The sequence below is a fragment of the Falco biarmicus genome, chromosome 8, assembly GCF_023638135.1.
Source record: "Falco biarmicus isolate bFalBia1 chromosome 8, bFalBia1.pri, whole genome shotgun sequence".
In the NCBI taxonomy this organism is placed as follows: domain Eukaryota; kingdom Metazoa; phylum Chordata; class Aves; order Falconiformes; family Falconidae; genus Falco; species Falco biarmicus.
This window is the reverse complement of record NC_079295.1, coordinates 54,657,993-54,677,492: the sequence shown is the minus strand read 5'-3', so window position 1 is coordinate 54,677,492 and position 19,500 is coordinate 54,657,993. Positions and strand designations below refer to the sequence as shown.

At 49.1% G+C, this 19,500-nt stretch overlaps 1 protein-coding gene across 2 annotated transcripts in view; it reads left to right on the top strand.

The window, feature by feature from the left end:
- The window catches only part of NEURL1B (neuralized E3 ubiquitin protein ligase 1B), a 146,015-nt gene that overhangs the window by 99,800 nt on the left and 26,715 nt on the right, over positions 1-19,500 (top strand). Inside the window, exon 1 of one of the 2 annotated variants that reach the window (XM_056350074.1) lies at positions 10,375-10,494. The exons of the other annotated variant lie outside the window; for it this stretch is intronic. Within the exon in view, the coding sequence (XP_056206049.1) occupies positions 10,464-10,494 (31 nt within the window). The 5' untranslated portion in view covers positions 10,375-10,463. Of the gene's footprint in view, positions 1-10,374; positions 10,495-19,500 lie in introns of those variants that run through there. 2 annotated transcript variants of the gene reach the window in all.

Here is a 19,500-nt window from a genome sequence, read left to right as displayed (position 1 = left end):
AAACTGAGTGTGCAAATGCCTGGTGTGATGAGTCAGCCAGGTCTTCACACCAGTTACTCTGCAGTGGTTTAAGATCACTGGTTACAGTGGAATCACCCTTGGTTTTTATGGTGTCTCCACCCAAGCTCCAATGCCTTTTCCCCATAATGGGGATGCAGAGGAGAGGCTTGGCCAGACAGTTGCTGGGGCCATCACTGCCATGGGTGGCATCAGAGGACAGGGAAGGATTCAAACTTGCCTTGATGCTCATTTGTCCTTTCTGCCAGCTCTGCAAGGACAGTAATGCTGAATGATGCCCTTAGACTCAAATGTGTGTAGAAACTTTGATCCTGCTGTCATCCATCTTCTGTCCACAGGAGCTACATCTGGTTTTGAAGTCTGTATGAGAGGCAAATCAGATGTTTCTCAGAAGGGTTATTATTGTTACTATGGTTATAAGCAAGTGCGCAATAGCCCCAGCCATGTACCAGGAATCCCTGTTGTGTTTGGTGCTAGACTGTAGAGAATGAGAGAGGCCATGCCCCCGAGAGCTACCTGCCCTTTAGGTTGCTGTCAAGGTATAATTTGCTTTCCATTACATGCAAGCACTGGATGAATTTCTACAAAATTCTGCACTGAGCCTTTCTGACAGAACGTCTAACCTGAAGCCTTTTTCAGATTTTTTTTTTTTTAATTAAAACAGCTCCTATGATCTTTTTCATGGCAGGGGAAGCGGCAACTCTCTAGGCTACCTGCTATAGCAGGAAAACCAAGCACCATATGCAATGTAACTGTTGCTCTCTCTCTCTCTATCTCAAAAATGCCGAACTATGAGAGAGAATTCGTCCCACCAAACGCCCACTAAGCACATTTTTTAAATCTGGTTTCTCAGCCTTTCAGGAAAGGAGAAGCAAAATCTAGCTATGTTCTTCTTGCCTGCTGGAACTGGGCCCCATTTCATGAAATCAAATGGCTAAGGAGGAAAAAAAAATATATCCAAGGCAAAGATGCTATTCTCAACAAAGAGAACAGTATATGCAACAGCTTCTGCAGCATTCCAGCAACATGATGTCTTTCCCTGCAGACTCTCAGTTAGGGATTGATTGTCTAAGCAGAGAATTGCGCGATTCAGAAAGGCTTAAGGCACACTTCATGAACTGTTTGCTAAGAGGATGAATAGATGGGCATGTGTGTATATAAATCTATAAATCATGTCTTGTTCTGCCCCAAAGAAGACAGCTGAGATTGGATTCTTTGTCATTTGATTTCACGTTCTCGGGGCTAGGGATAAAGGCAGCAGTGTTTTGCACATGGAGTCAGGATTTGATGCCACAGCTCTAGAAGGACAATCTGTGGAAAACAGGAGATAATGTTTGTTGTGAGGGCTAGAGCTAGAACTCACAAAGGGAATAACAACATTCACGCTGCTCCGATGTGTTCACAGTTAAAGGAAAGTGCAGTGCGTTTCTCTTATTTGGGTTCTCCTCTAGCCTAATGGGCTTTTTTACATAAGCAATGCATGGGTTCTGGTTTAAAACCACAGGGTGTTTGGTGGCAACGCTGCTGTAAGCTTCTGCTGTCCATCCCAGTCTTTGCTCCACTGTGCCCATTGCTGCCTCTTCCTGCCGTTCTGCTCAGAAGGTGCTCTGCTGTGTTTGTGCTGATTTGGCTGGACTTTTTGACAGGCTTTGCCCCACTTTGGCACTGGTGGGTTTTGGAGGAGGGGTGTTGATGGTGGGAGTCGGCACCAACCTTAGAGCTGAGACAGGTGCTGCAGAAGGGCCCTGCAAGAACCTATTCTGTGACAGGGGTCTTCTGGGAGATGCTCTGAGCAGGGAGGGGATGGTTCAGTAGCCAACTGCCCTGAGAAGCTACCATGTTTGTTCCCCAGAGAGTCCTTCCACTGCCCAGTCCGGTGGCCTTCATGCAGCACTGGGGTACCAGCAGAAACGATGCTCTGCACGGCCGCCTCCCTGAGGCAAGCTAAAGGAGGAGCCCACAGGAAAGGCAAACCTGAATCCCCCAGCCAAAGACATGTTTTCTGCTGGCTGAGGCTGTGCCTGGGGACTATCTCTTCTAGGAAAGCCACCAGAGAAGAACTGTTAGATCACATGGCAGTCCCTACAGTGCCTGTGTGGGCTGATGGGATCCCAGGCCAAGAGCAGCACAGTGGCTGTGGGACATCCTGAGCCTGCACTCGCGCTCGTTTGGGTTCTCTCCATAAATCCCCACGGGTGGTTCTGCGATCCCAGGCAAATGCCATGGTGAGTCCATCTCCCTGGCAGCTCTGGGTGAAGCAGGCATGGGCGGTGGGCTGCGGGCTCCTTCGCTGAGCGCAGCGTGCAAGCAGTGGGGGTGAGCATGCAGGCGGCACTGCGCGGAGCTGCGGCGAGGCAGGCGCTGATCTCACTGTAACCAGGAGCACCACGGCTGAGCCCCTGGAGAGGCTCACCCGATGTGAGAGCTTTGACTCATCTCCCGTCTCGCTTGTGCTGGGTGCGCTGAATGAAATGCAGGAGGTGTGCAGAACAAAAGCCTTTGCTTGTTTCCATGTGGATGCTCTATCTGCCTCGCTGGCCCCTGAGAGCGTTTTTCCTCCTAGCTGATGTGCTGGTGGGTGGCCGCACGCAGTCCCTGTGTGGCCGGCATGGCATGGCCAGCCGAGCAGAGGTGCAGGGTTTTGGTGGGCAGTGCTCTGCCCCTGGCCCATGCAGAGCTCCCCCACAGCCCCTCAGGCCACAGCTTTGTGCCTGGACAGCTGGCACGGCAGCACAGGCATCCCTGGAGCACAGAGCTTCCTGCTTATAAATTAACTACGAGCCATCAAGGGTCAACTCCCTTTTGCTACACTATGTGTGAAAAGATTGGGAAGGTCAAGCAGAAAGTGAGAGATGTTTTTTTCCTTGACAGTTTTCTGCACTATCCAATGTCCCCTGCCTGCTTTTCCTATTTAATTTCAGGAGAATAACTCCCAAGTAGAGACTTAGCAAGTTGGTCCCATGTTTAGAAGGTGTTGGAGGTAGTATACACGGGTTTACGTTTGTTTGGTTGTTTGGTTTTTTTTTCCCATGCGCTCCTAAAATGTAAAATATTATCATCTACAGCATTTAAAAGTGGTCTTTCAGTCACTGCCCTGTCTGGGGAAATGAGTAACAGGCGAGAGAGCTCGAAGCGTGGACAGACATCCTATGTTTGTCTTCTCGCTTGTCATCCCTTCCCCAAAGAGCTCCCAGAGGCCAACCATTGCTGTCTGCCTGCTTTGTCTGTCACAGCATCCTCTCCTCCTTGATTAGGAAGAAGTTGGGTGTCAGTCAGCCCCAGGAAAGGCCAGTTATCTGTGTCCCGATTCTGACAGATTTGCCTTGGCAGCAGCATGCTGCTCTTTAAAAAGCTCAGAAGAAACCCTCCTGCCAGTGAACGTAGATTGTGCTTTTTTCATTTCTTCTGGATGGTTTTCTTTTTCTCTCTGGGGAGGATTTCTCCGTCTCCCAAAATTCTTCATGTGGTATTTGTGGCTCACAAAATGCATCCTCCCTGCCTGTAGAAACACTCCCTGCTAATACCAGACCAGGGGCTGCGTGAATGGCACAGACAAAGCCAGGCATCATGGACTCAGAAGGCAGCTAGCCAAAGGGAACGGGGTAGCTTTGCAAATGGGTACCCGGTCTCCTCCCTGCCCAGCGACCCTTTGCTAAATAGGGGCCAGTTTATATTTACCAAAAACAGAGGGAACGGAAAGCTTAGGGGGGTCAGGAGTAACAGTTGCAGATGTTAGGCTCTGGGTTTGTTTGTTTGGATCTCCCGAGCACGCTCTGATCCCAAACTTTTCCGCTCTGACGAGTGGGACTGGGTAAACGGAATCTGGTACTTTTAGTCCAGCCTGAAGTGGACAAGTGTCCACAGCTCCTGACTCACACACGCTTCCATTTCCTCCGGGGTGGCTGCTCATCATCCTCATGGATCATTACCTGACTGCCAAACGCAGCCTCTGCCCTGGAGGCGGCAGGTCCTCCTCCAGCTGCCCCTGCCTGGGCTTCCCTGTCAGTAGATGATAGCTGGTCTCACTTCCAGGGCTGCTGAGCCAATATTGCTTGTCAAGACTACATCACCATGCAGTGTCTGGGGGATGGGAGAGGAGTTTCCCCAAGGGTTTTTATTTATCTTCTGCATATCAATGTTTATTAGAAATTATGCTCATTTTCTGAAGAGTCCCAGTCTGCAAAGCTCTAGGTTTCCTGTAAGCACTTCTTATTCCTCATGTTTCTGAAAATCGTTCGTTATCTCCAATTAGCTTGTGGCTGGTGTACAGCACCCAGAGACTGTGTCCTAGTGGTTCTGATAGTACTTCCCAAGATCAGCCTGTTGCATCTGAAACAAAGTCTTTCAGCTTTTCTTCCCCTACTAAAATAATAATGTGCGCTTATGTAACGTTCTTCAGATCTCCTGCAAACATTGGCTAGCCCTGCTGTAAGACACAGGCGTTTCTGCTTTGCAGATGAAGAAAGTAAGGCAGAAGGAGGGTAACCAATTTGTGAAGGTCACACAGCAAGGCAGGAGCAGAGCTAGGACTGTAATTCAGATAACCTGCTCTTCCCTCCTGCTCCAGTCACTGCTGTACAGCACTAACAGTCCAAATGAAGAGATTATAATGCATAATCCATACTGGTGTGCCAAGAATTCTCTAAATCATATTACACTGTCACATAAAATGATGACTCATTTGATAACACAGCCCACAGCCAGTTCCTTTATGTTAAAATTACGTGGACAAGACTGGATTTAAAAAGAAAAAGGAGAGCTTGTTATGTGTCTGTTGAATGCTGAGTTATAGATGCTTTCATGGATTTTATTTTGGCTGATGCTGAAGGAGCGTTTGTGAGCCTGTTTGTTGACAGTGGTGCTTGGGACCAGAGATGCTGACATTCCACTAACAATAATAGGAACTGCCTCTGTTTGTTTCTAAATTGGAAATTCTTCCTTACATGGGCCCAACCCACCCTCTGCCCCCGCTGAAGGAAAGGGCAGTTGTCTGGGACTAGCAGAGGGAGCACCTCCCAGCGGTGCTGGTGCCCCTAGGGCTGCAGGGTTGGACCTGTGTTCTGTCATTGCCACAATCCCCTCTTCTCCCCATGCCCCATGGAATGGGTGGGGAACAACCCAAGGTGGTGCTTTTGGGTTCTCTGGAGAGAAAGTGCAGTTTATCTAAAGCAATTAACAACGTGGCAGAGCAATCGCCCAACTACACTCTTCCCAGAAGTTGCTTTCACTGGGTCTCCCCATTGCCGCTTCCTCTCTGCTGGCTCCGTTCTCCTTGCCCCTCCCTGCAGCCACCTTGTCCTCACTGAAACCCCGGCTGCTGCCCTTCGGACTGCCTCTGCTGCCATTTGGGGACTGTGTGGCTGCACTTACCAAAGCCATTTGGGATGTGGCTTGTGCAAGTGACATTGAACCATGTTTTGCTGCATTGTGGTTTCACCATTTCCTTTTCCTCATTCTGCCTGGTCTGTAATTCCCATGGCTGAGGAATCCATCGCGGAGCCCTTTTTGCCAGGAATGCCCACGTGTTCTCCAGCTGAGAGTTGCTCTGGTATCTCGTCAGAGACTACTTTTCCATATGCTGCATGGCTGGCGCATATCATAGCCACTTGCTGCACTTCGAATATAGAAGTGTGGTCAGGGCAGATGGTCACTGCTTCTTCTGAAGCCACGAAAGGCTTGTTTGACGACGGGACCGGTCCATCTCTGCGGGTTGCATTTCCCTGTCTGCATCAGATCCCATGGGTCACCTCTAGCCCGGCACCATTCTGCCCTATCTCCCAGAAAATGAGGTTTAATCTACCTTGCTTTGGGTAAATAAGCCTCACAGCAGCCAAATGTCCAGCAGGCAGTAAGGACTTGGATCAGGAAACAGCTTCAATTGCTGCGTAGTCAAGGCCAGTTCAAGAAGCTCTTTGGAAGATTTTCCTACTGTTGTGCTGGAAACTCCTGCTTCCCTTGATTTCTTAGAGGAAAAAAAAATTGTAAAACCCAGTTTCTGTGCGTGACCTGTGGAGACCCTGCGCATCCTGTACTAGTGCTGAGAGCAGGGGAGGAAAGTAATTGCTTTCAGCAGTTGGAAGACGTGGGTGGCAGGATGGCTTTGCGCGGTGCTGGAGGACGCTTTGTACACGTATCCCTCCTAAACAAATACCTCTTAAATGTGTATTATGGGAATTCAGGGAACAGTTGTTTTTTTTTCCCCCTCCAAGTGGGAGTAAGGGTTATTAATACTCTCCTTCCATAGGTGAGTTGCAGAAGCTGGGAAGTTGTGAGACGAGTAACATGTGCTTTTATCAGTCAAATCTGCTCTCTCCTGGACAATCACTTCAGCCGGTAGGATGAGGGCAGGAAAGACAAGGTGCTGGCAGGAACGTGACTTCTGTAGGGGGGGAAGCACATAACGCCATTCAGGACAGCTACTGAAACGAGCTTTTTGCTGTGCGTGTGTCAGTAGGAAGGAATTATTTCCATGATACTGCTTGGTGCATCCACGCTGGCTATGTACTTGCTGAAGAAGATGTATCGCATGTCACTGGTGTGCATGTCGGAGTAACTGCACTCTTGTAGACATGGTGGTATTTGCATGCTGGAAGAGCATTGTAGGCTTGTGCAGTCAACTCACGTATTTTTCCAGGGTATCTTTTGTCTGCAGTCTCTGAGAATTCCCAGGGAGCTCCTGCCAAGTAGGGGAGGGAAAGGGAGGTTTCAAGGTGAGATGTGATGGAAATGGAAGTGGTTTGGACAGTCTCAGAGCTCCAGACAGATGGGGCTGAAAGAGAAATGGGTGCTTCAAATGTCTACTCAGATTCAGAGTCACCGAGAAGAGGAAAAAAGAACTGACAGTGCAGGGGTGTGAAACCGGAGTGAGAGGTGACAGCCCCCAGGCTGTGGAGCGGGGTTATACACAGCTCTGGAGGGAAACGTCTGCAAGCAGCAATCTGGTCTTCAGTAAAAGACAGAGATTTAGGGAGGTCCCCAGGTTTTCAGTGGAGCTCAGCTGTGAACAAGACAGAACGGGCCAGTTTGAGAGTGGAGGCATAGAACTGGTGCCTGCTGGGAGGCAGCCAGCAGCGGGGCAACTGCAGCCTTGCTCTGCGGGCTAGAGAAGCTGCGCCCCACTGCAGCTACAACCGGGCATCCGAGGTTGCTCTGCCCAAGCTCAGGAGGGCTTGCTGCCCTGAAGGGGAAAGACAGACAGATTTCCCAGCGTTTTATCTCACTGCTGCTGAAAGAGATGAGTCTGTCATTATTTACTGCCATCTGTTACATAGACAAGAATGGCAGCTGCTAGCGGTGATACCTTCTATCTCGTAAGGTCTTTCACCCCCCAAAACTTGAGCCCCTGAGAGACTTACAAAGACAATGCAACCAGTCTGATGCCGTAAGGAGAGTTACACCTCATGCTAGTATCAATCAGTGGAAATTTAGCTTTGTAAGCTATTTGCATCTCCAGAAACACTTCATTTATACGAGTGTGCTCACGTGACTGCTCGCAGTCAGTACAGCCCATACCCTCTCGTGAGAGGTCTGGCCTGTGTGCGTGGCTATAGGAGGGTTTGCATCATACCCCTGTCTGTGACAAACCTCAGGTAGAATACATCCCATTTTTCATTCAGAAAGAAGTTTTTCTTTCTTTTCTTTTTTTGCCCTATATTTTAAAGGCCTGGGTACACATCCATGCCCAGGAAGATTTAGAGGTGATTAAAGTGAGCTGGGAAGCAGATGTCTGGTATCAGTGTAATACAAAACACCTTCCAGAGACTTTCTCCTTTGCGTGGTATTATCCTGATCTTACTGTGCTGATCCCACTAAGGTGAATTTTTTACAGGGGGCAATAGAAAATGGAGAGGGAGAAGCAGCAATACAGTGTGTGTGGCTAAAAGTGTCCAGCCCTGGAGGTATTAAAAAAATGCGTAGATGGTGGTGCTTAGCAACATCGTTTACTGGTAGACTTGGCAGTCCTGTGTTAACAGTTGGACTTGATGATCTCAAAGGTCTTTTCCAACTTAAATGATTCTACCATTCTAAGCTGGATCCAACACGGTAAGTGTTTTGTGGCTCCTCTGCTGCCCAGCTTTGCTCCCAAGTCCGCCAATGGCCAATGGGGTGAACTTGTACGTGTCTCCTGGGTTCCTTGTGCCCTGGTTTCATCACTTACAAAGTAAGGATAATGTTACTCACCTTGTCTGCAAAATGGTTTAAGATCTAGTAATAAAAAATACTAGGAAGAAGCTTAGGTGAAAATGCAGATACCAAAGCAAATAACACGCACATGCAGGTCACCCCGTCCCTTGATCAAAATGGGGGTGAGAGAGGGAAGGGGATTTCTTTAGAGAGGCAGCCATCTGTCAGGCTTGCAGAAGAAATTACTGAAGTGTGTTATCGATAGTTATCAAAACTTGCTGGAGCAGAAAGAATTTTAAAATGCTAATGAGCTTTCATTTGTGCTTCCTTGGTTGGGACAGTTGGCTTCCTTGCTGCATTTCTCCAGGCTGAGCAGTGACTTTGCATTGCCTTTCAGTCCCCACACAGTGTCGGTTTCTGGTTTGCTTGTACTTTCTCAGTGTGGTTTCTGGGGAGGGTGAAGTCATCCTCACCGAACTATTTCTCATGCTTATTGTTTCGCATTATGTGAAGCGGGTTATTTTAACAAACTCTACATTTTTACAATGCCAAAAGTAGAAGTGTTGATTGCGTTCCTGGAGGCTGCCTCCGTGTCCTAAGGATGTGCACTTCCATTTTATTGTCTTCTATTTTTACCTTGGTTTTGGGGAGGAGGAAGGGCTGGAACACCCTTGGGACAGGCAGCGACCATCTCTGGGTTGGTGCGGTCGGGGTGTGGGAGGATGGCCACGGCGCGTCCCCCGGGGAGGTGGCACACAGCCCACACATGGCACACACGTGGGCTGCCCCGGTACCCCCCAGGCAGCCGCAGAGACCCAGCTGCCGAGAGCCCCTCTACTGCCTCTGGCTTTTTAAGGCTCGTTTAAGCCCTAAAATAACAACTACCACTCCCTGCTGAGGGAAACCAGCTGGGAATTAGCCCAAGCCTCCCGTTCCCCCGCTGTCTCGTGAAACAAGGACTTTCCCCTCTGTGTTGTGTCCGTGAGATGACATTGCTCCCCTCCCCTGCTCCCTGTGTGCTGCAGCCGGCTCCTGCCCTCTGCCAGCTCCTGCCTGGTGTACACGCAGCTCAGGGCACCAGAGACATATAGCTAACCTAAGGAGACAGCAGATGGGTGCAAGCGCTTTGAAGAACAGCTGCTAGTGTCTCGTTCAATAATCCCATTTTTAACATCCATATGATAGCAAAAAAATACTGGAAATTGGCTTTTTCTGTCTCTTCTCATCTCCCGAGCCACACCTGACCTGTTCAACGTGATCTGGAGATTAAAGGCTTGTTATTTTCGCTTCCCTACAATAGATCAGCACCTGAGCTCTGCAAGGCCATTGAGCTGTCGGTCCTTGGCTCTCCCCCTCCTTCCACTTTTTTTTGTGTCCCAGGACATGTGATAGTCCCCAGACCTAACTTCTGCTAAGGGACACGGTGGATTTTCCCGAACACTCTGCACCGCAGGTTGGTGGCAGCGCATTTTGTAGGTCCGATGCTCCCATTTCTCCACCCTTCAAGCTGGGAAGACTGGCTGGGGGAAGAAAGGCTCGGCAGCATCACCCCGCAGCAGCACGGACGTGACCGGGAAGAGGGAAGGAGGAAGCCCGTGCCCTTCCCTGGTGGGGCTAGAAACGGGCTTGGATGCGTGGGATCGGGGGAGAGAGAAATTGTGAGGCAAATCTGGTCGGTGGCACGCTTCCAGCTGTCGGCCGGGGTGTCCCTTGTCACCCCGCTGTCGCTGTGCTTCACGGGCCGCTAACGCCACACCGCCGTGCCCGGGGGGCAGCGCTGCGGCTGGGCGGGGGTGTCCCCGCCGGGGCCGCCGGCAGCGAGGGGCGCGCAGGGACAGGGGCTGGCGGCGGCCCCCGGCGACCCCCGAGCGGCCCGGTCCCTTTGGGAAGGTTTTGCCGATGGGAAGGTCTATCCCGAGGGTGCAGCTGGAGTTGCCAGCGGGGCCCTCCCGCTCTCCCGACCCTTTGATTTTTTCCCCTACGGGACACCGACGCCGGTTTTGGCGGAGAGAGGCACAAGGCGGCTTCGACGGGCCCGTGCGCCCCCGCCGCCCGGTGGCAGCGGCCGGCCCTGCCGTGGCTGCGCGCCCCCGCTGTTGCCCCCGCGGGGCGGAGCGCGGCCGCTGCCGGGCCGAGCCGCTGCCGCTGCCGCAGCCGGGGCGGGGCGGGCGGGGCGGGGGCGGGGCGGGCTCACGCGGCTCCGCCGGGGGCGGGGCGGGGCGGGGGCGGTGCGGCCGGGCGCGGCGGCGGGAGGCGGGCGCTGTCCATGGCCCTGCCGAGCGCGGGCCGCCCCGGGGTCCGCCGCGCCGCGGAGCGGAGCGATGGGCAACACGGTGCACAAGACCCTGGCAGGTAGCGGCGGCGGCAGCGCGGGGCCCGGGGGGCCGGGGGTGCGGGGGGCGAGCGGGGCGCGGCGGCGGGAGCCAGCCGGGGCGGGCGGGCAGGCTGTGCCGCCCCGGGTCCCAGCCCCGCGCCCCTGGGGCGACCCGGGATAAGCCGAATATTAAAAAAACCCACCACGTTATGATTATCATTTGTATTATCTTTAATGGTGCCCGCCGCGGCGGTGATGCTCGAGCGGCGGGGTGCCGCTGCGCCCATGTGTGCGCGGCCGGAGCGGGTGAAGGAGAGCGGTGCTGGCAGCTGGAGCAGTGACACCAGCCCTCCAGCCCTGGCCGGGGGCTGGCTTTCTCATTTCCCCTTCTTCTGCTGCTTCTGCTTTCTTTTTTTTTTTTTCCTAAAAAAAAAAAAAAAAAAAAAAAAGAAAAAGCATAACTTTAGTGTAGAGAGACGTCGATTGCTCGCAGTCACCAGGAGAAAACTATTTGAAAGCAGGTCTGAGATGTGTGGTAGACTAAACTGCCTTCTTAGCAAATTCTGCTTTTACACAAGAGACGTGCGGATTCTTTTGCTTTACAAGTTCATAATTGTGGGGCTTTTTCCTCCTCAGAGAATCGGTGCATAATAACAGCAGTTGGTCTCTATAGAATCAACAGTATTGAATTACTGAGCCCTTGCCAGTCTGTATCTTCAGCTAGTTTGCTTTTCTTTTCTTCTCCGCTTTTGCAGAGCTCCTGCATTGCATCCTTTGTACTTCGGGCTCCCATAAATAAAAAGGGTATTATTAAACTTATTTAAAGAAGCAGGAGGACCTATTGAATGCACACACATGCCTCCCTGTAGTCAGCCAGGGAGCTGAATATAGAAATAAAGAGAGGAATAGATTTGCATTTGGATGTGCCATATATTGTCTTTGCAAAGAGAGTGCTTGGGACCTTCAAGGCACAAAAGAAAGCTGCTAGGCTTGTGGTTTAGCTATGAACCTGTGATTAGATTTCTAGTTGCATCTCCTCTTGTTCTCTGTTACATTTAAATGGGAAATTAGCTCCTTTCACAATTAAGAAGTTTTCATTTTTTTAAATACCTCACCAACTGGCAAATAAAGGCATTGTAAGGAGTGCGTGACCTTGGAGAAAATTCATTTTGTGGGTCGGGTTTTCAGCTAGAGGCAAAATTAAGAGGCACATGTGAAAAACCCAGGAGAGCCAGGGAAATATCCTTGGGTCAGGGCAGGTTACCTCGGTAAGGCTAGAACTTCCCAAAGAAAAAATTTCTGTATCTGCTGTGACATAGGATCTAGCTGTGAGCTGTGTTCCAGAAGGCTGAGAGTTCTACCAGCCTTTCTGCCTATTGCTAGAACAGTCTCTCCTCAGCAGCCTTCATATGCACAGCCTTACACACGTGAATTTAAAAAAGGGGATGACATCAGTCGTACTGCAGTTCTGTGATTAAAGAGTTCCTGCCGGCGCTTTCAAAAGAAGTTGTTAAGAAAGAGGGAAAGTTTGATGGAAAAAACTGAAGCCTTGATTTATGTAGACCTCTCAACTCAAACGTTCTTCTGGTGGCCTAGAAGACCTCTATCCTGCCCTCCCAGGTGGAGATTCGTGTGTAAGGATTCCTTTGCTGGGGATAGTCCCTTGGCAAACATTTGTCAAATTGTGCAAGGCAAAACCACACAGGACACTTGAACACCGTTTGTTAATGTGCTGGGTGATGCTGTAAATGTGTCTTTTCCTCAAATTCAGCTGTGTTCAGTTTTCACAGAGTAATGATGGTTAAAAGAAGCTGTTAACCTGTGACCACAGAAGAGATTTTGGATGTTTGTAATTTGGAAGTTTATAAACATATTTTTTCAAGTTGGATCCAATTCAGCAATTTTTCATATTGATGTGCTCACATGCATTGTTTGTCTTTCATTATCCAAGCGGCATTACGGAGGGAGGCAGGTTTAGAACTGTTCTTGGAATGGTCCTTTTGAAAATTATGAAGTTTTTCTGGAAGACTGAATTGTTGGATTAAATCCTATTTATAAATCCGATGGCTGTTTAGAATTACTCAAAGATAATCAGTCAGAATTAAGTCTTTCCTCTTCTTTGTTGAAAGACCTTCTTTGCCCTCTTTCTTCACCCTGGTAGACTGAGCAATGCACTTTCACTCTCGTTTTAACTAACAGGAATTGCTCTCCCTTGACCTGTGGGCTGAAGTAATTTATTAAAAAACCCCAAACAAACAGAACACTCCCAAGCTGAAATTTGCTTACCTGTGGTGTTAAACTGATCAACTGTAGAAGCCCACAGATGTTGTCCCCGTTTTGTCATTTCATTCACCATAAATAGCTCAAGGTGAGAAATGCCTGTTCATCCTGATCGAATGTAGAGGAGATGTGGAGGGACCGTCATCATTTGGCTCCTGGAAAAGCTGAACAATCAACAATTCAGGTTTTATATAGAAATGGAGATGCTGTTCTCAAATAGTGGAATTCAGTTTTAGATCCTATTGAATGCGGCTCAACTCATTTTTATACCTAAATTTGTCCAAATATGTTTCCTCTGCTTGTTGCATCTTTAAATCCTTGCACAGCTTCAGCCTTTCTCTCCATGTTTTCATGTAGTGATACAAGAGCACACGCTATCGGTGCTGGAGAAATTTGTATCAGGAGCTTGGGAAACTTGTGTGTGCCAAGTATCTGATGGTTAACACACAATGGACGAAGGCTCCGTCAAATCCGCAGCGAGGTTTGTAACCAGAGTGGTTTTGAAATGAGTAATAGGCTAGGGCTCGTGAAAGGCAGCTTCTATATTTGAACTGGTTGAGGAGGCATTTGAATGGAAAAAGAGCTGAGATGTGTCAGATACGCTTAACAACGGTCCTGAGGTGGTGGTGGAAATTGCTTTTATCTAGATGACAGCTAAATGATACATGACACATTCCTCCAGCAGGATGGTTGCCTCCGGAGTGGCTGGCCGGAGCCTGGAAGGGTGAGCAGGTCCTCCTCGCCTTGGGCTCCTCCGTGGTGCTCATCACGGCACTAGGCCACTGCCGGCCCTTCCTGCATCGCCAGGGTGGGAATTTACCCTTGGACGCCAGTATTTTCTTGCCTCCCTCCCCTTACCACTGCCCATTGTTCAAGACGCTTTGCAGACAGGTGGTTAGGCAAGATCGAATTCTTTATTATTGAGGCACGCCGTTTTTCTGTTTCCTACAGGTGATAAACTAGGTGTGCAGCATTGCAGCCGATGGGTGGAACTTGTCCTGACGTGCCGAGTGGGCTGGGAGGCCACACGGACGGTGGTGGTGGAGGATGGGTTGCATACCGACACTGGGCTTTGTGGCTTTGTGGCTGCTCTTACCTGCGGTGCTCCGCAGCGGAGTTGCTCTCTTGAGTTAACTCACTGGTGAGCCAGGCAGCAAGCAGCATGCATCCGTACCCAATGTCATGGATGGCGCTAATTGCTCTGTGCTAATTGCTTTCCTTGGCAGACGCTTTGAACAGGGCTCAGAAAACGGTTAGTAGCCAGATGGGTTGAAGCCTCCCTTGAAGACGCAGGGAGCCCAGTGGTACTTGAGGACAGGCAGGCTGGGAGAGGTGAAAATTCCCCTGACCTGGCGAAGCCCTTCTGTGATGCAGGAAAAAGCAAGGAACAATATCTAGGAGAGCTGGGCAGGCAGCAAGTGTCCTGGGGGTGCAGGGCAGCTCATGGTGGCAGGGTGAGCACAGGCAGCTGCTGCCACAGGTGGGCAGGGCAGGCAGGAGGCACTCGCTGGCCAAAGCACGAGTAAAGGACTTTCCAGTTGGGATCCAGTTGTTGATCCTGGCCCAAATAGGGTCATTGGTATTTAACAAAGGAGCCAAATTCCCTTTTAAGAATCTGGCTGGGATCTGATTGCAGTGCTTCTCCCACAGCCTTCCTCACAACTGCAAGGAATACCAAGTATGAGTGGCATTTGTGTCTGGTAAACACAAGGGAGAATGGGGCTTGTTCTAGCAGAAGTGACTTCAGTTTCTTATTTTCAAGAAATTATTTTGTATTCTTAAGAAAAATGGTTTTAATGATTAACCCTTTCTCAGCAAGTTGGAAATCCCAAATTTAGACCTTCACCAGGCTGATGCTCCCATCTGCCAGTCTTTTGCAAAGCGGTGATGGTCCTAAGGTCCCAGTTACAGAAGAGAAGAATTTATAGTTTGTGGGTAAAAGATGATGTTTCTGTGTATCCTTTTTAAAATACTGATGCCTGTTATCATAATCACAGAATCATGGAATGGTTTGGGTTGGAAGGGACCTTAAAGATCATCTAGTTCCCACCCCTCTGCCATGGGCAGGGGCACCTTCCACCAGACCAAGGTTGCTCAGAGCCCCGTCCAGCTACACTCCTTTGGTAAGAAATGAGTGGCAAAGACCATGTAGTGGGAAAAGATGTCTTTGTCTTTTCCAGGGGCTAAAACCTCAGCTTCAAGGAGCATTTTTGTTTAGATTCGTTCACGGGTCCCTCCTCCACCTTTAGTTGCTGGTGATACATTGTAGGGGGAGTTGTGAGCAGGGAATTAGTTCTGTAAATTGTTTGGTTTGGTTCCAGTCTGACTTCAATAAAACTACAAAATAACAATTCAGGTTGTTCAGGTTTGAATGAAAAAGGTACCTGTTCAGACCAGTTTTTGGTTTGGGTTTGGTTCAACTCCAGTCAACAATGATTGCAGGTGTTAATCCTGCCTCAATAATAGCCCTATTTTGCCTGGTTTTCTGCCTCTTTTAGTCCAGGACTTGAGGTTTCTGGAGTCTGTCATCGATTTTGCTGCTGACTCCCTGCGTGAACTTTGAGCAAGTGGCTTCATCATAGTCTTCCTTTGTTTCTAAGGGAGGTAGGAAGCACCGTTTGGCTCACACGGGTACATGGGAGTTAATTAATTAACATGCAGGCGTGAAACATCTCCAGGAAGAAGGTCATAGAAGTGTGAAAAAATAGATTAATTCACTGCTTCTTTTGTAGCTTTCTGCTTTTCCACTCTTCAAAAGGAAACCTGTGAAACTGCTCAGCCTTCACTGTGATTTAGAGCTGGAACAGGTTGATCGTACACTAAAGACTATCTTTAACCAGCCTTGCACAGTACATACCCAAAAATGTGCTGCAGCCAACTGGCATGATTAATTCAGCGCTACCATTGGCATCTTGGCTGTTGAGACTGGAGAAACAGCTGTACTTGGATCCAGGGAGGCACCACCTAGCAAGACGGTGCTTGGTGGAGCCGTGTGTCATGCCCCATGGCCGCTGTGCTGTCAGACGCACACAGCGCACTGCCAAGTGTGTCATTAAAGCAAGAGCTTTTTGTTGTTCTCCCCTCTCCTGATGGATAGTGCCGGGCAGGTGCCCTCTCTTCTATTTAAATGTTTATGGTCTAGAGGGGAATTGCTTTACCAAGAGGTAGGACATCTGGCAAACAGCACTTTTTCCCTTTTTAATTTCTCCAGCTAATTGCCACAGGTCAGAAGGACCTGTATGTAGATGCTTAAAATCACACCCCTGAGTCTTGTGTGTGTAGGCAGAAGGCTTAGAGAGCCCTCACTGCAGGCAAAGGAAATTGCTGCTTCCCAGCACATCATAATTTGACAACCTATAGAGGCACTTAAGTATGTTTAAGGTGTTTAACTTTCGGCAGTCGAGTTTGAATGTGCGGGCATTAATGTTTACCTGACATGAGAAGGATGAGTCACCTTGAAGCTTGTGCCATGCTTCTCTTCCCATTCTAGTAAGGATTCTCCTTGCGTACCACATTCAATGGCTTTTCAATTAGGAATGCAAATAAGCGCCTTGGTCCTCGTTAGCTCCAGTGGATTTAGCATTCGAGCTCATTGAGTTTTGGAGTTGCACTTTTGGACAGTCAGTGTCCTGCTGCACAGTTTGCTTGAAAGGAAACATTTTCTTTCTCTTCAGCATCCCACTGTTTACAGAGCTTATCTGTGTGGGTTGGTAGCTAAAAGAGGAGCAGGCTTTCCTAAGGTGGAGTGTGCGTGTCACCGTGACAGATGTGGGTTCAGGAGAGAAGCAAGGAAGCTGATCTGCTGAACCAGGCAGGGGTAAGAGCTAGCGAGAACCCAGGAACAGGTGTAAGAGCTAGCGAGAACCCAGGAGCAGGGGTAAGGGCTAGCAAGAACCCGGGAGCAGGGGCACACTTGCTGGGGTGCTTTCATGAGCTGCAAGATGGGATGAGGCCAGGTGTGATACCCTGAAACACGTCAGATCCCATCTGAGTTTCCTTATGGGGAAGGCGTGTGCAATCTCCTCCATCTCTTCTCTTTGTATTTCCATCTGTCTTATCTCCTTTGTTTGTCTCCTTTCTTGTGCCCAGAGCAGTTTGGCATCCTGCGCCTGCTGCTGCTTCATGCCCCGGCAGCCAAACCGCATGGCTGACTCACGGCGTGCACCTTCCCTGCTCCTAACGAGCTCCTCAAACACAAGCTCATTTGGGGCTCCCTGGCACCAAAATACAGCTTGGCCAGTGAACATACTCCAGATGTTGCCCAGAGGGTAGATGTGTGCTCCCTTACCAACAAGTGCAGAAAGAGGCGGGAGCCCGAAGGGCTGTCGGAAGGGACCTGGCTCCATGTCACACCCCGGGGAAGCTTTTCTGTCTGCTGCAGCTGAAGGAAGTTTTGCTGTAGGAGCATTTCCATACTTTCTTCTGTCTTCTCATGTAGGCAGCTTCTCCACCCTTTGCCTTGGCATCACAAATCTGCTGTGTCCTGGAGGGGACTGACCCTGCATCAATGGTCCACGTGCCTATTTGATGGCCTCAGTGCCCTTAGGTTGCAAGGTTCTACCACTCTCTGAACACCTCCCCATCCCACCTCCCTGCATGCTGCAGATACAGCAGGACTGCACAGAGGCGTTGGCTGGGGCAGTCCCTTCAGTAAGATGTGTGCCCATGAGAGGACGTGCTTGGTGGGAAGGAGGTGCTGTTTACGCTGGGTTGTTCCATGTCTTGATGATGGCTGTATTTTTTTCCCCCCTCTGTACGTTAAAAAGCATGATTCACTGGCACCAAGACGTCTGGTTGAAAGTTTTATCTCAGCATACCTGTGCCAGCTTTTCCCTCCAGACCTGGATGCCCTGTTGTCTCAATTGCTGAGTGCTGGAGCATTAAATTCCTGGTGTCTGAACAGTTGAAGCAGGGCTTTGGGGAGGAGTGAGGGAGGGGAAGGTGATTTCTGGCTTGATAATTTGTTTTTCCCTCTGTGTCCAGGGAGGTATCTTCCTCTGCTTTATGTAAGCAGGGCTTGCTTTCCACTCAGGAGTTTTTTTCACTCTCAGTTCTTTCAGACCTCTGGCAGTGGAGGAGCTCACACATCTCATACTGTGAGGATCAGACCCCATCCCTTTCCCTGCTCCAGCAAAACCATGTCTTTCTTCCTTTCTTTCTACACCAACAAGACTGATGTAAAGAAACCAAATCAGAAGACAAGAAATGACTTCTTGCTTGCTGCTGGAATTACACGGGAAGATTCTTTAAAGAAAAACCATTTAACTGCATTTCAAAGCTTTTCAGTGCAGCAGGGAAATCACATTTAGGATTTTTTTTTCAAGAGTTACCGATGCTTTGAAGGGAGAAAAATGAATGGAGTTGTGTTTGCAGAGTTGTTGGCTAGATAGTTGCACATAACAGGTTTCATTTTCTCAGTTTTCTTGTTTTGCTGTGGATATTTACATAATAATGAGATTTTTGTACTTTAGGAATTCTCCTATTTTAGCCATCCATTTGTCTGTGACTCCAGGTTTCTTGTGATTGCAATCCTGATGGCATAATGTCTTATGGCTATGTGGGAGAAATAAATAGACCACATAAAAGCAAAGCTCCGTTTTTCATTGTCCACGTAGCAACACAGGGAAGGCAGTCAGTCAAGAGAGTATTTTGCTCAGCAAAAGTTTTCCATCAGGTTTCCAAATGCCAGGGAAAAAAAAGTTATTTGGTTTTTGCCCTCCTCCATAACTTGAATGTTAAATCTGCCAAGCCCTGCCTTGACAAACGAAAGATAAAAGCTAGAATATCCCATTTAGCAGCAGAAATGAAATAGTTTCATTCAGGTTTATCTCTCTTTCCTCAGCAATAACTAGCACTGTGGCAACAGCTTTTCTCAGCCTGTTATCTGTTTTGTTCTCATTGGGGCACTGGCTTCTCAGCTTAACATGTTCTGTAGTTTATGGAGTGGAGTTCAAAAGTTATCTCCTTGGTGTGATGCTAAGGTTGAAGGAATAATTCCTAATGAGGGGAAATTGCTATTTCATGGGGTCTTAGTTTTGACACAATTGGATAGAGGGTTTTTTTTGGTAACAGAAAACATTTGGTGCTTGAGATCTGTCTGGTCTAGTGTCCTGATTGTGGCCGAAATTGCTGCAAGAGGAGCAGCTAAGTGGCTGCAGTGCGTTATAGTTTTTTGGGGAGGAGACAGGACCAGGACCACGGAGCACGTGCTCTCCAGGCAGGTTAACACCGATGCAAAGCCTTGGTGGAGTACAGGGAATTAGAGTATCTATATCATTGGAGATCTTAAAGAAAAGTTTGTTATTCATCGGCTAGGAATGGCATTAGTGGAGCCGGTCCCATCAGAAGTGACGGTGGGCTAGATAATCCCTGCAGGCTCCTGCCAAAGAGGTGTGCCCCCAAGAAACATCTCTTCAAGGGGCTGTTCTTTGGCGGTCCTTTCCTCAGGATGGCATCAAAAACTCTTGATTACTTTGTGCCACGAAGTGAAAGGGTTTCTAAGTATGAAAACTGAAATAATTTACTAACTGCCTGTTGCTTCACTTTTAGTGATAAAGAGCTTTGGCTGGTGTATTGTGTGGTGGCCATTGTGCTGGCTTAGAAAACAGAGGTAACTTTCATATGATGGTTCACGGGGACAAGCTACACAATGGAAAGAGTGTTTAAGTGGCTTGACTTTTATCTGACAATCACTGCTGGATTTGCTCTGGAGCACAGTGCCCCTTGGGACTCCGTGGCTGGCCGGTGAATATAGCCCTGTGCAG